General features: G+C 44.9%; 1 protein-coding gene across 1 annotated transcript in view; it reads right to left on the bottom strand.

Annotated features, from left to right (window-relative positions):
- Nucleotides 1-5,945: 5,945 nt before the first annotated feature.
- The window catches only part of CD40LG (CD40 ligand), a 166,501-nt gene continuing 158,876 nt past the window's right edge, over nt 5,946-13,570 (bottom strand). Inside the window, exon 5 of the mRNA XM_086918636.1 lies at nt 5,946-10,163. Within this exon, the coding sequence (XP_086774762.1) occupies nt 9,790-10,163 (374 nt within the window). The 3' untranslated portion in view covers nt 5,946-9,789. The remainder of the gene's footprint in view (nt 10,164-13,570) is intronic.

Raw genomic sequence — 13,570 nt, 5'->3', positions numbered from 1 at the left:
GTTATGGGATGTGATAACCCTAGCGGTATTCTGATGTCCGGTATCTCTCGGACACTTTTTGCGAACTGTATAAAGGGCAATCTTTTCTCTTGAGGCCAGAGAGAAGGGTTATGTCACTAACTCCCAGAACCCGAAGCCTCTCGCGCTCCGCTCAGATGGGAACCAGTGTGTCCTGGAAACTGCCAGGCGCACGTCTGAGGCTAGTGCGGTGCAACCAGCCACTGTGACTCCCCGAAAACAACTCTTAGCCAAATGTGCTGCAAACGCCTTTCACCCATTTAGTGGCAGAATTCCTAAAGGTGGCGTCTCTGTGTATTATCTATATTAGCATTCTGTTATAGGCAGTTATTTTAACGTGGTAGCTTGCATCTGGAATAACGAGCTCTAATTAGGGCACCCCACCGCACAAAACGTTAGTAAAATCAAGGTCTACTACTCACTCTCCCTCTCACTTTCTCTACCCCTCACTCTCTCTCTCTCTACCCCTCACTCTCTCTCTACCCCTCACTCTCTCTACCCATCACTCTCTCTCTACCCCTCACTCTGAATCTGTCTACCTCTCTCTATGCGCGCACAACACTAATCCTTATGGGTTCCAGAGTAGCATACTACTTGTGCTTCAAAACCCAATAAGGGGTAGCAAGCACTATATAAATACAAACCTCTTTCCCTCTTCTATCCCGCCACTTACTCTTCTCTACCCAAATAACCAAATAACATTTACACTACTCAATTTACTTCATATTTTACCATACTAATTTTCAACACTATTCCTTTATGGGTTCCGGGGTGAACGGGGTGAACGGAGACTGAGTTCGAGGCCAATCTCTCGGTGCTCAACCTACAACAGTTAGTGGTGGGCCCGACTCACGTGAAAGGCCATACATTGGACCTTGTTTGGTCCTCCTTGCCTAACACAGAAATAACGGAGGTTAGTCCCTGCATTTGGTCGGACCACTTCATGATAAAGTGCTGGGTTCCAGGTGACCCTGTGCGGGCTGCCCCAAATAAATCACGGAGGAAAATTCGACCTTGGAACAAGGTGGAAGCCGACCGTCTAATCGCGACCCTGCTCTCCTCTAACCCCTCTCAAATGAGTGGTACAGATTTGGACAATGATGCTAGGATGCTAAAGACCTGGATGCTCGCCGCTCTGGATAAACTTGTCCCTGAGCAGATGGAGAGTACTAGAACTAAAGGGAAGGGAGCGCCATGGTTTGACGCCTCTTTGAAACAGAAGAAGCAAGCCCTTCGTAAGGCAGAGAGAAGGTGGAGACTCCATTACTGTCAAACAGAGGCTGAAACTTTTAAAACCTTGCTTTCAAAATATAAGGCAGACATCCTGGAAAGAAAGGCTGCTTTCTATGAGGGAAGAATTAGGGAGGCGATAAACATACAGCGAGAGACCTTTACGATATTAAGGGAACTCACACAACGAGAAGGGAAAATCTCTACGTGCGATCAACCAGACTGTGACTCCTTCCAAACTTTCTTTCTTCGGAAGGTACAGGATATCATCACTGACATCAATGCACGCCCAGCTACATCCATGCTGCGTAGTCAGATTGTTCAGGTGCCATCTATGACTTTGAACAGTTTCCCCCCCATCGACGACAAGTGCCTAGCGGAACTTGTCAGACAGATCAAGTCAGGCTCAAATATAGATCCATGTCCCCAAAAATTTTTTAAAATGGCCCTGCCAGGCATCCAGCCCCAGGTGCTGAGTTTACTGAACAACTCACTGAAAACAGGTTATCTGCCAACTCAGATGAAAGAAGCCAGGGTCTCCCCACTTTTAAAGAAAGCAGGAACAGATACGAAAGCCTTAAAAAACTACAGGCCTATTTCGCAGTTACCATTTCTAAGCAAGATCCTAGAAAAGCACGTCCTCAGCACTCTAGCCGGCCATCTGGAGGAACACCACCTCCTTCATGCCAGGCAGGCTGGGTTCCGGCCCCAACATAGCACAGAACTAGTCATGGCCTCGGTCGCCGATGAGCTGAGAGTCAGGGCAGATAATAAACAGCCATGCGCCCTGATTCTCCTAGACTTATCGGCGGCTTTTGATACGTCAGCCACACCATCTTGCTGGACCGTATCGCGAAATTGGGGATCACAGGCCAGGTGCTAAAGTGGCTAGAATCCTTCCTGTCAGGTCGAACCGAGAGAGTGCAGCTAGGAGACCAACTGTCCGGGATTAGTGAGGTGACTTGGGGGTGCCCCAGGGGTCGGCTCTATCCCCCCTGCTTTTCAATATCTATTTACAACCATTGGTGGAGGAGCTCATGAGTATGAACTGCGAAATTTTCAATTACGCAGATGACACCCAGCTATTGGTCCAGCTGGATGACACCAAAGAGGCCCAGGAATCAGTGAGGAATCTGATCAGCTTCACGGTCAACTGGATGACTAACAATCTGTTGAAAGTGAATGCTGATAAAACGGAGGTGCTGGTAATCAGCAACAAAGAGGATCCCTGGAGTGACCTGTATTGGCCCCCTGAGTTGGGAACCACCCCTTCTCCTGGTGATGTGGTAAAAAGCCTGGGGCTAAGGATCAATGCGGATCTCTCAATGGTCCCTCAAGTTTCTGCTGTCGTCGGATCTTGCATAGGTGTGTTGAGGCAACTACGAAAGCTCGTCCCCATCTTATCTGCCTCCACCCTGCAATCGATCGTATCTGCCACAGTCATCTCGAGACTTGACTATGGCAACGCCTTATATCTGGGCCTGCCACAGAAGCTGTTGAGGAAGCTGCAGGCAGTACAGAACGATGCAGCTAGGCTGATCCACTCCCTGCCTAGAAACTCGCACGTAACCCCCCTGCTTCAGAAGTTACACTGGCTTCCAGTGAAATTTCGAGTCCAGTTTAAATGTCTCTGTGTGGCCCATAAGGCACTCTTTGGGAAAGCCCCAGAGTACATCAAGCAACGTTTGAAGAGGTATGTTCCCGGGAGACACTTGCGCTCAGGAACAACCTCCAATCTGATTCAACCCAGGTTCAAACTAAAAACCAGAGGAGGCAGGGCCCTGTCTGTGCTTCTCCCGCAACTGTGGAATGAGCTCCCGCCCACCCTGAAGGAGGAATCACAGCTACTACCCTTCAGAAAAAAACTGAAAACCCATCTATTCAGAAAGGCATTTATGACAGTTTAGGCGGTGGAACAGCTGAGGGTTCTATGGTACCAGTGTGTTATGTTCTTCTGTTAAGCGCTTAGAGACCGGCGGTGATAGGCGCTATATAAATATTCCATAACATAACATAACATAACATGTGCTACTCGCCAGGAAAAGTGCTTCAACACCCATCAGGGGTAACAAGTACTATATGAAGGCAAACCTTTCTTCCCCTTTTATCCCTCCGCTATCCTTCTCACTCCAAATAACTGACTAATATCCACCACTGAAATTACTTTCATATTTCACCATATTAATTCACCACTAATCCTTTATGGGCTTCCTGAATAGCGTGCTTCAACGCCCCATCAGGGGTTACAAGCGCTATGTAAATACAAACCTTTTTTCCTCCTCTATCCTTCTGCGATCATTCCAAATTACTGACTAACCTACCCACCACTTAAAATGTACTTGCTTGTTTCGCTATACTAATTCAACACTAATCCTCAATGGGTCCCGGAGTAGCGTGCTACTCGCAGAAAAAGCGCTTTGACGCCTCGTGAGGAGCAGTAAGCGCAATATAAATGCAGTTACAATACAATACATTTGCACATATATACATATATATGCATTTATATGAACATACATATATACATTCCAGGGATAATCCAGTACGGCGCAGAGTTCAGAAAGGCTGCAAATACGGACTCGAACCCAAATATCAGTGCAAAGTGGTGGTTTATTTAGCAAAAGGTTTTCCCAGTCATCACTATTTAGCAAAAGGTTTTCCCAGTCATCACATACATATATACATCTGCATATCTAAATAAATATAAATGCATGCATACATATACATATATGCATACATATGCATGTTATGTACATTAAAGTTTGAAAAACACTAATAAAAGCAAAGCTAAAAAGCAACCTAATTACAAATAGAATTGCTTTAACTTAAATGAGGGCGAGACCTATTGCATTTTCAATGCTTGTTTGTAGGCTGTGACTGACTCAGTCCCCTCCATCCTAATGAGTCCCTTGTGTATTATGTCTATATACTGACAAAACGTCGACTTCCTGCACAGAATTGAATATTGTAAACTATATTTCCAAGAGAGACACATCCCTTGACTCAACGCTTTATGATATAGCCATCTTAATTTTCTTATGGTTGCACTGGACATATTTGTGCTCACTCACCAAATAGGGTACAGCACACTGTCAGCATTCGTCCATTTTAAACAATTCTGGAGCAGATTTACAAGTCACTTGCGCCACTGGTGCATCACGTTGCGTAAAGCACCGGTGGCGCAGCCTGCTAAGTGATATTTGCAAGAACAGGTTAAGTCACCCTGTGTGACTTAACCTGTGCTTATAAATATCGCCCTTGTTCACGCAGCACTTGGGGCGTGACATGGGTGTTGCTGAGGGTGTTCCACTGATGCCTTTCCAAATTTAGGAGTAATCGTAATTCTGGAAATGCATCAAATGCCACGCCACCCTAGGGGTGGCGTAGCGAGGTGCAACGAGGAGAAATGTTTTCATTTCTCCTCTTTCCTCTTTCAATGTGTGCTGCATTCTACAGCACACACTGGAAGAGGAAATCACCTCAATTGATTGTTGTTGTGCAGGAAGGGGCACCTTCCTGCACAAAAACAATCTCCCCACAACACAGGCATCCTTGCACCATGGTGCAAGGGTGCCTGCGACGGCGCATTGCAGCAGTTTGTCCGCCACATGCCTGTGCTTCAAAACCAACGCAAAATGACTTGCGGCACCGCGCTGCATTCATTTCTTGTAGATCTGCCCCTATGTGTTTTGAAATTTAATTAATGCATTTTTCGTAATACATTTTTCAATTTCATTAACTCATAACACATTCTTCTCTTTAATTTGACAGTCCTGACCAATCACTATCGGGCACATGCATTATTGTCAATTGCATTCGCAAACGGTGCGAATCGCAATTTTCAGCCGTTTGCGAATGCAATTTTACAAAATTGGGATGCATCATGTTTTTCGCAATTTTAGAAATCGCAATCATGTTGCGATTTCTAAAATTGCGATTGTATTTAAGAAATCGCAATTTGAGATTTCTTAAATGCAATGCATGAACATTTTAAATTTGAGAATTCGCAAATAGGGAGAGGTAAATTACCATGAAGTTGACCTTCATGGTAATTTGCGAAAACTTTCAATAATGCACAAAAGTGCATTTTTGAAAGTTTCATTTTACACACACACATGCCCTTGTGGCATGTGTGTGTGAAAAATGCACTTAAAGTTATATTTCATTCTCAATTTGCGATTCGCAAATTGCTAATCGCAAACTGAGCATGACTTCCCATTCATTCCTATGGGCCTCTTGGCCCATAGGAATCAATGGGAAGGGATTCCTGAATTGTGATTTGCAAATTGTGAATCGCAATTGAGGAATTTTAAGAAATCGCAAAAAAATTGCGATTTCTTGATGCATAGCCTTTTGCGATTTCCTAATAGCGATTCCTTAATTTTCGCAATTGAGAAATCTTGGAAACTACTGGTAAATGTTGGAAGGGCTTTTTATACAAATAATAAATGAATCCTCATAGAATATAAAGTCGAACAAATTATTGTGAACTTGAGGATCCTATTTGTGGAAAAAAGTTGCACTGATAATGTATAAAACATCCGTTGCTCTGTTATAACATCGAATACAGAAAAAAGTAAATATATTTCACCCTTACATCACCATACTATTTTCTTCCAAACATACGTTTTCTTTAGTATGTAGACAAATGGTTTTCAAGAATACTACATTATTTTTATTTTTTATTTTTTATTAAGTATGTCTTGGATGTAAACTGTTATCACTTTCTGCAAAATTGTAAATACACTTTTATTAGTTTCATGGTACATAAATAATGTATTCACAATGACCACAAACAATAGCATAACATCGTCATAGCATTTACAAATATAGACATTTTTGAGAACAAACAACTGTTATTTTAAAAATAGGTTCCCTTTTAGAAACCCAACTGTCAGTTCATACCGTCATTAGCGGGTTTGCCCCACAGAGGCACCTGCACTGCTTCTGGTGACCCAGTTTTTCATTTACAGTGTTGAGAAGCTGATTCTGCTCTCTACACAGCTATGTCAGAGTGACACGTTTTGCAAATAGGATATCTTTGAACGGAAGACTTAGATTTCAAGTAAGGGTAGTTGGTGCTTCCTCTGGCCTGCTCACTACATGCCCTGGTAGCGCCTTTGCTCTTCCTAATCAAGGCAGCTCCTCTGCAATGGTGGAGGAGTATCGTCCCACTGCTTCAGTCAGCAGGTGACAAATATAATGATTTTCTATCATAATTTTATTTTTCACCTGCTGCCTGAGCCAGCATGCGTAGGGAGGGGCGGGACTGGGGCCATGGGAGGGGTGAGGAGGACTAGTTTGTGCACTTCTAAGTGCGCATGTAATTTTAGCCAGCCGTCTCAGGCCGGCCAAACACACATGCGCGCTTAAGTTTCTCCAACCCGACTACATTGAACAGCCGGGTTGGAAAAACAGCACAGACTCCCTGTCTTGAGCGGAACGCCGAAGCATCCCACTCAGACCAATCCCTTGCGGCATGAGACCAGCACAGGGATTGCACCGGGAGTGTGTGATGCGACCAGAAAGAAGAACACTGTGGTGCGATGTGAGAGGAGGCCGACAGCTTCAAGTAAGTCTTTCTTTTTTAATTATTATGAAACTACCCCTGCCCCCACGCTCCCCAACCACGCTCCCAATCACCTCACCACTTTTTGTTTGTGGCAGCCACCACTGCCTAATCTCAGTGACCATGAAAGCAGCAACATAAAGTGTAAAAGGCTCCTAGGGCATTGTTCATCTTTTGTTGATTGTGCTCATTGCTAATCACCTAGCCCTTCGGCAGCAAGTTGGAGGTTGCTAAAGTAGGGCGAAGGTGTTAATCCCATGATGCCATAGAAGGTGAAAGGGCATGATGTAACTTCCAGCAACTTATTTTAGCATCCCCACTTTCTCTGCCTACAAACCTTCCCTTGTGAAATGATGAGATAAAAGGCTGCATACTGTATTTTTTACATTTGTTGTATTTAATAACTCTATATAAGACATTTTGGTAATACAAAATGCAATTATGTACATTGGCAGCCCAAAAAAGCTGGTCTTCAAACACTGGATAGGGGAGAAGATTTTGATAATTACTATGAAAATCTTTTTTAATTGTTCCTGGGCGACTTGAGAGACGAGGATCTGCCAAGCTTCTCACAATTAATTTAATTACACAGTTTGTGACAACTAATGTTACAAGATAACTCTATTTTTACCTCTGATGCAATAGTCCAAATGTGGGCTTTTCTTCACCAAACCATTGTTTTCAACTAAGTAATTTCAGCTGGATCAAATTTAGTGAGCCAAGACTACAACTCTCAGAATTAAACAAAACTAAAATACAGAACTGGAGCACTTGTATCTGCTACGGGGTAACCTTAGTGACAGCCGATATTTTGTAGGTCTTGCTTAAAGACAGCTTCAGCTGTGGATATCAAACACCTGTTGCGAAAAATATGCACTTAGAGTTGGCTTTGGATTTGTCACTTATGAATGAATGAATGTATCTCAGTTTTCTGCTCCTGAATCGTTGCTTTTCCTCCCTAGTTTTGTGTTTGTCTCACCCCAAAAAATGGCAACTCTTCCCACCTCCCTGTTAGTGCTCTGAACCCCACCAGCCGCTGCTGCTTCAGTGGGCACCATCTCAATATGTTTTTGGTTGTTTTTGTTTTAACCAACTGTGACACACCAATATAGTATAAACATATGAATAGTTACCCCCCTCCAAACAAGCCATGTTACAGCCAGCGTTCAATTTGGGCCCTGAGCCAACAACCCCACCACCCTTCTTGAGGGTTCGTACTTTCCAGTTCTGCTCTTATCTTTACTACTATTATAAAGAGAGAACTAGCACCTTTTGGCCAGGTAAACTCGGGAACCACAGTGCCAATCTACACACCCGATACATCTATGAAAATGTCAGGGTGTGTAGATGGACATAGGCGACATTAAATAAAAAAAAAACGTAAATTAAAAAATTACAATTTGTAAACAAAGTAGTCCCCTAAAACAAGCACCGGCCGCGACGTAGCGCTGATCGCGACCTACACGTAACGTAATGACGATATGCGGGGAGGAGCGGTGACTTGCGGCGAGGAGTGGCGGTAAAGTCCGGAGCGGGCAGCTCAGGGAAGGCAAAGGCAGGCGAGAGGCGGGAGGCGGGCGGGAGGCTCAAGGCTCAAGGCTCGAGGCGCGAGACTCGAGGCGGGAGGCGGTATGTGGTAGGCGGTATGGCCAATGTCGGGGCGGGCGGCGGGTGGCGGGCGGGAGGCTCAAGGCTGAAGGCTTAAGGCTCAAGGCGGGAGGCGGTATGGCCAATGTCGGGGCGGGAGGCTGGAGGGATGCGGTCTGGGCAATGTCGGGGGGGGTGATTGCACAGAGGCTTAAAATGCTGCCCCCAGCCCCCTTCTGCCCCGGGCAAAGCCGGGGCGGGCTGCTAGTATGTCTATAAAAACGACCACGGTTACTCTTCCTCCTCCTCTTTATCACCCCCCCCACCTCAAAGTGGCCTGTTATTGGGTGGGCCAAAACTTCTAGTCTCTGACCATTCAGCAAAATGTTCTGGCACCTTCATCTATTGGAGCTTTTTAATCTGCTATTCATCATCCAGTGCACAATCTTGGACATCCTTTCTCCATTTACTAAGCTCTGGGGGTCTTGGGAAGCCCAATGATTCGCTATTTGCCTTTTTGCCAATATCACCTCAAAATACGTTTTTTTAACCTCAGAGAGCTGCCCATAGACACGGATCTTCTTACTCTCTAAGAAAACCCGTTTCAAGATAACCTCTGCGGATATGTATGCAGCTATCTTTAAAGGGATTTTCCTATACTTTGATGAAATGTATTCCAAGGTGTCTGCCATAGATGTGCTAACATCAGTGAGGGTCATCTCTCATTGGATATTCTTAAAGCATTATACAATTCATTCAAAGATGTGTGAACACCTACAGCAGACGTCTTGAAACATAGTACTCAGAAAGCCAGTAAGTTTCAGGGGCGAGGCCTACTGTGACAATTCTTGTTAAATCTGTGCACCTTGATGACACCACAAGACAGGTAGGTATTTAGGTAGCTGTCTATTAATTTTAAAAAATTAAGTTGCCCTTTAATTTGTCCTATTGTAACATAAAGCAATAGCATCTCTTGTTTAATCTGCTGAACTGCAGAAAACATGCACAGACTAGAAAGGCTGACAACATTATCCATTAAGGATGTATTGCATTTTAGAGTCCCCTTAGAGAACTGGTCATTTACATCATTGACACAATATGAATAGATGTCTCAATCAAAGTACTTTCACCTAGTCAGCATGCTGTGAGGCAGAGCTTAAGGAAGAAAGTGCAAAAATATGTAAAATATGTCTCAGTACAATAAGGTCATTTTCCGGGTCAAACTAGGATTTCCGTATCAATAAATTATAAAATGTACAAAGATAAAACAGAAAGAAATGTACATTGGTACACACAAATTTCTATGCAAGAAATGATGATGCTCTCCATCCTTTGGACTCCACAAGCTTCTCGCACATGTCACAGAACTTGTTGGCATGCGCTGTTCTTCAAATCATAAACATGCCAAAGTAGGTGTAGCCGGCCATGTAACGAACTTGAGTTGAGTCTGTCACATTCACGAATATTGCCTCACCCTTCTGGAAATCAAATATCCCGCCTACATAGATAGATTGCTGAGTGCAGTCAGAGGTTCTTAGTCCATTATGTGCACTCGTGCCCCTCAGTAAAAGCTTGTCGCTTTCGTGTGGATGCTTCAAGTACATGTAGTGGACGAAGGGGGCTGCTGATGTGCTGCTTCCATTGATGCAGAAGGTCACTTGAGAGTAGACATAGTAGAGCCCTGGCCTTTCCACCTTCAGGGCATCCTTCTCATAGGTCAGATGGCTCAGAGTTGAATAGCCGACCTTTGCCCACTGTAAGGCTGTAAATAGAAAAGCATTATTCAGTTTCACAAATCATAACAAGCTCTCTGTAACTGTAATTACTGAGAAGAGGCATCGTACTGTAGGAATAAACAGTATCAAATACTGTTACTGCAACCAAAGTCCCAAATCAACAACATCAGGCAAAATCATCCCACAATCAAGTAGAATAATAATTTCTTGCAAAATTACAAACATTTTAAAGACTACATCATACAACCAAACATCCAAGGAATTGAGTTGAGGATTAAGGGGCGGCTCATTTACCCACTGTTTGCACCATCCATCACTGGTTTCAGGTGGGATATTCCTTTGGTTATCATTAGCCCCATGTGCATTGAAACCAAGTACTATAACTAAGATATATATACATGCAAGTAATTAAAGCAGCATGCTTCCGCCACTGGCTGAGAAGAGGGGGCTCAATTTTTAAAGGTTATTGACCACCAGAATGTGTAGCACTTGCTTTTACTAATTAAATTTAATTAATTTCTAAAAAGTCCTATTTGGGAAATGCTGGCAACATGCTGATGACTTTCTAATTTTGTCTAATGGAATCCGTCTTGTCTACATAGGATCATTACCATGTAACTAAAGGTATTTCTTGATGTGGACGCCATGTCGTCATGCTGACCATTGTACATATCAGGGAAAGGATCCTTAAACTCTTGAGAAGATGATGACAGCAGGTTGTCTAGCTTAAAGGTCCTGATGCCAATTGTTCTTGGTGTGTACCAGATATTTTCCATAACAGTTCAAATATGACATTTTTTCAAAATGTTAACTATTTTTCTTTATCTCTGAGCTTCTTAGGGAGCTCAATCTTGAACAATGGGCTGGATTTCGTGTCTGAATGGCCACTAGCTAATACTCGCATCGAACCAGTTGTGGCTGTCAGTGATACAAAAAAACTACTGTGGATTGGGGGTCTAAAGGGATAGTTTATAGACCACTGGGTGTACGTTCCCTAATACAAGCTCAATACCAAATTGTACACCTATAGTCTCAGACATATGTTTGTAAATAAATGGATAGTGTCTCTCTCAAACATCATGCTACAAGAGAAAAGTAACTGGGGGAGACATCGGCACAGGAATGACATTGGGTCCTGAGTTCCGATTCTCGGTCGTAAATATTTGCAGAGTATTTTTATATGCCTTCACTTTTAGGCCCAGGGGTGGGGCGGGTTGGGGTAGTCTCTCCCTTCCTCCTCAGGGGTTCTTTGTGTAGATTTCGGAAGGGGCGACAGGCACACTGCAGTTTGGGGTGGCTTATGAGTCAGCAGGGGTGCAGGGTGGGGGGTGTTGTAACAGGTTCTCGGTTTGGGGGTGGGGGGAGGGGTCTTGGTTGTTTTTTGTGTTCTATGTTTTCTTTCTCACATGGTACTTTATCGCTTGCATACATCCTTGCTCTGAGGTTCTGGGAGGGGGTGGTTTGGGAGTTTTACTGGAATGGGGGGGTGACATGAAAGTGCTGTCTTGGAACGTTAATGGTCTGGGAGATAGGATTAAACGTGGTATTGTGCTTCAATTTATCAGACGCCATTCCCCTGATGTTGTTTTACTCCAGGAGACCCACTTGATAGGAAATGCTTGTAAAGCTCTTGACCGCCGAGGTTACCAACTAGTGGCTCACGCTGGCTTTACATCCGGTTCCCGGGGGGTTGGTATAATGGTGAAATCCTCTTTGGCCCTTGAAATAGATGACGTCACCCTCGACGATCGGGGTCGATATGCTGCTGTCTCGGGGAGATGGGAGGGGAGGCTGATTGTAATTGTCGCTGTTTATATTCCCCCGGGACTGCAGGCTACCACTTATGCTGACCTTGGTAGGACTCTTCTAGGGCTTCCGGATGGTCTCCTGATCATGGGCGGGGACTTCAATTCGGTAATATCGGGCGAGTGTGACCGGCTGCCCCCTAGGGTTCTGCCGTTGTCCCAGATGTGGCTGACTGAATTGATTGAGACCTTTGGGTTGGTGGATGTTTGGTGGATGTTGCACCCCACACAAACTCAGTACACTTTTCACTCTGGTGCCCATGGCAGCCTCTCGAGGATTGATTACTTTTTGATGCTAACTGCTAACTCCTCCTTGGTGCGTGGGGTCTGGCATCTCCCTAGGGGTATTTCTGACCATTCCCCCCTGTTACTCGAGGTTTCGGTGGGAGGTTTTTCTGGAAGTAGGGTCCCTCCTGTCCATCCCTGGCACTTTAGGAATCCTCAGCTTCGCTCGAACTTGGTTAAGGCGATCGATTGTTATTTTGATGAGAATGTGGGACGGTCGCTTCCCCTGCAACTCTGTGGGAGGCTTTCAAAACCGTTATACGGGGTTCCGCATTGTCCCTTATTGCGACTGATAGGAAGGCAAGGAGGAACGCTGTGTCAGCTCTCGAGGCGGAAATAACTACGCTCGAAAGTGAGTTGGGTGGAGACGATACACCTGCACTTTTACACTCCTTAGAGCTGAAACAGGCAGATTACAGAGCCTTGGTAACTGACGCTGCTAAGGTGATGCATATGAATCAGCTAGGCCGTCTTTACGATGTGGGTGATAAGGCTAGTAAGCTCCTGGCGTGGTTGGACAAGGCTGAGAGACTGAACCGTGTGGTGCCCGTAATAACCCGTAAGACTGGTGAGTGTGTGACTGGTCCGGGGGAGATCGTTGAATGCTTTGTGGACCATTTCCGAACGGTATACATATCTGTGAGTGACCGAGAAGAGGCTGACTCCTGTTTGCTTTTGCGCGACATTGCACTGCCTTGTGTGTCGGAGGAGGATAGATTAGCTCTGGAGGCACCTATCACGGTGGACGAGATCGCCATTGCCATTAGGTCCTTGCGATCAGGCAAAGCAATGGGGCCCAACGGTTTGCCTATCGAGCTCTACAAACTGCGACCAGACAAAATGGCTGCCCATTTGCGCACTATGTTTGTTGATGCATTCGAGGCGGGCCTCCTTCCGTCCAAACATCGTTTGGTTACCATAGTGGTCATTTACAAGGAAGGCAAGCCTCGTGACCGATGCACCTCTTATCGCCCCATTTCTTTGCTCAACGCCGAGCCTAAGATTCTGGCGAAAGTCCTGGCTAATCGTCTATTGTCAGTGATCTGCGACTTGATCCATCTGGATCAATCCGGTTTTATTCCCCATCGAAATACAGCTCTCAATCTTCGTAGACTCCACAGTGTTCTCACGAGAGCCGAGACTCTCACTGAACCTGCAGTTGTGGCCTCCCTGGACGCCACAATGGCTTTTGACACCATCGAGTGGCCATATTTGTGGGCGGCCCTTTCCAAGTTTGGCTTTGGTCCTAGCTTTATTGCATGGGTGCAGCTCCTATATGAACAACCGTTAGCCCAAGTTGTAGTAAACGGCAGAGTTTCTGAATCATTTCCATTGGGACGTGG

This window comes from Lissotriton vulgaris, chromosome 4_1 (genome assembly GCF_964263255.1).
Source record: "Lissotriton vulgaris chromosome 4_1, aLisVul1.2, whole genome shotgun sequence".
NCBI classification, from domain to species: Eukaryota; Metazoa; Chordata; class Amphibia; order Caudata; family Salamandridae; genus Lissotriton; species Lissotriton vulgaris.
This window is presented reverse-complemented; position numbering and strand designations above follow the sequence as displayed.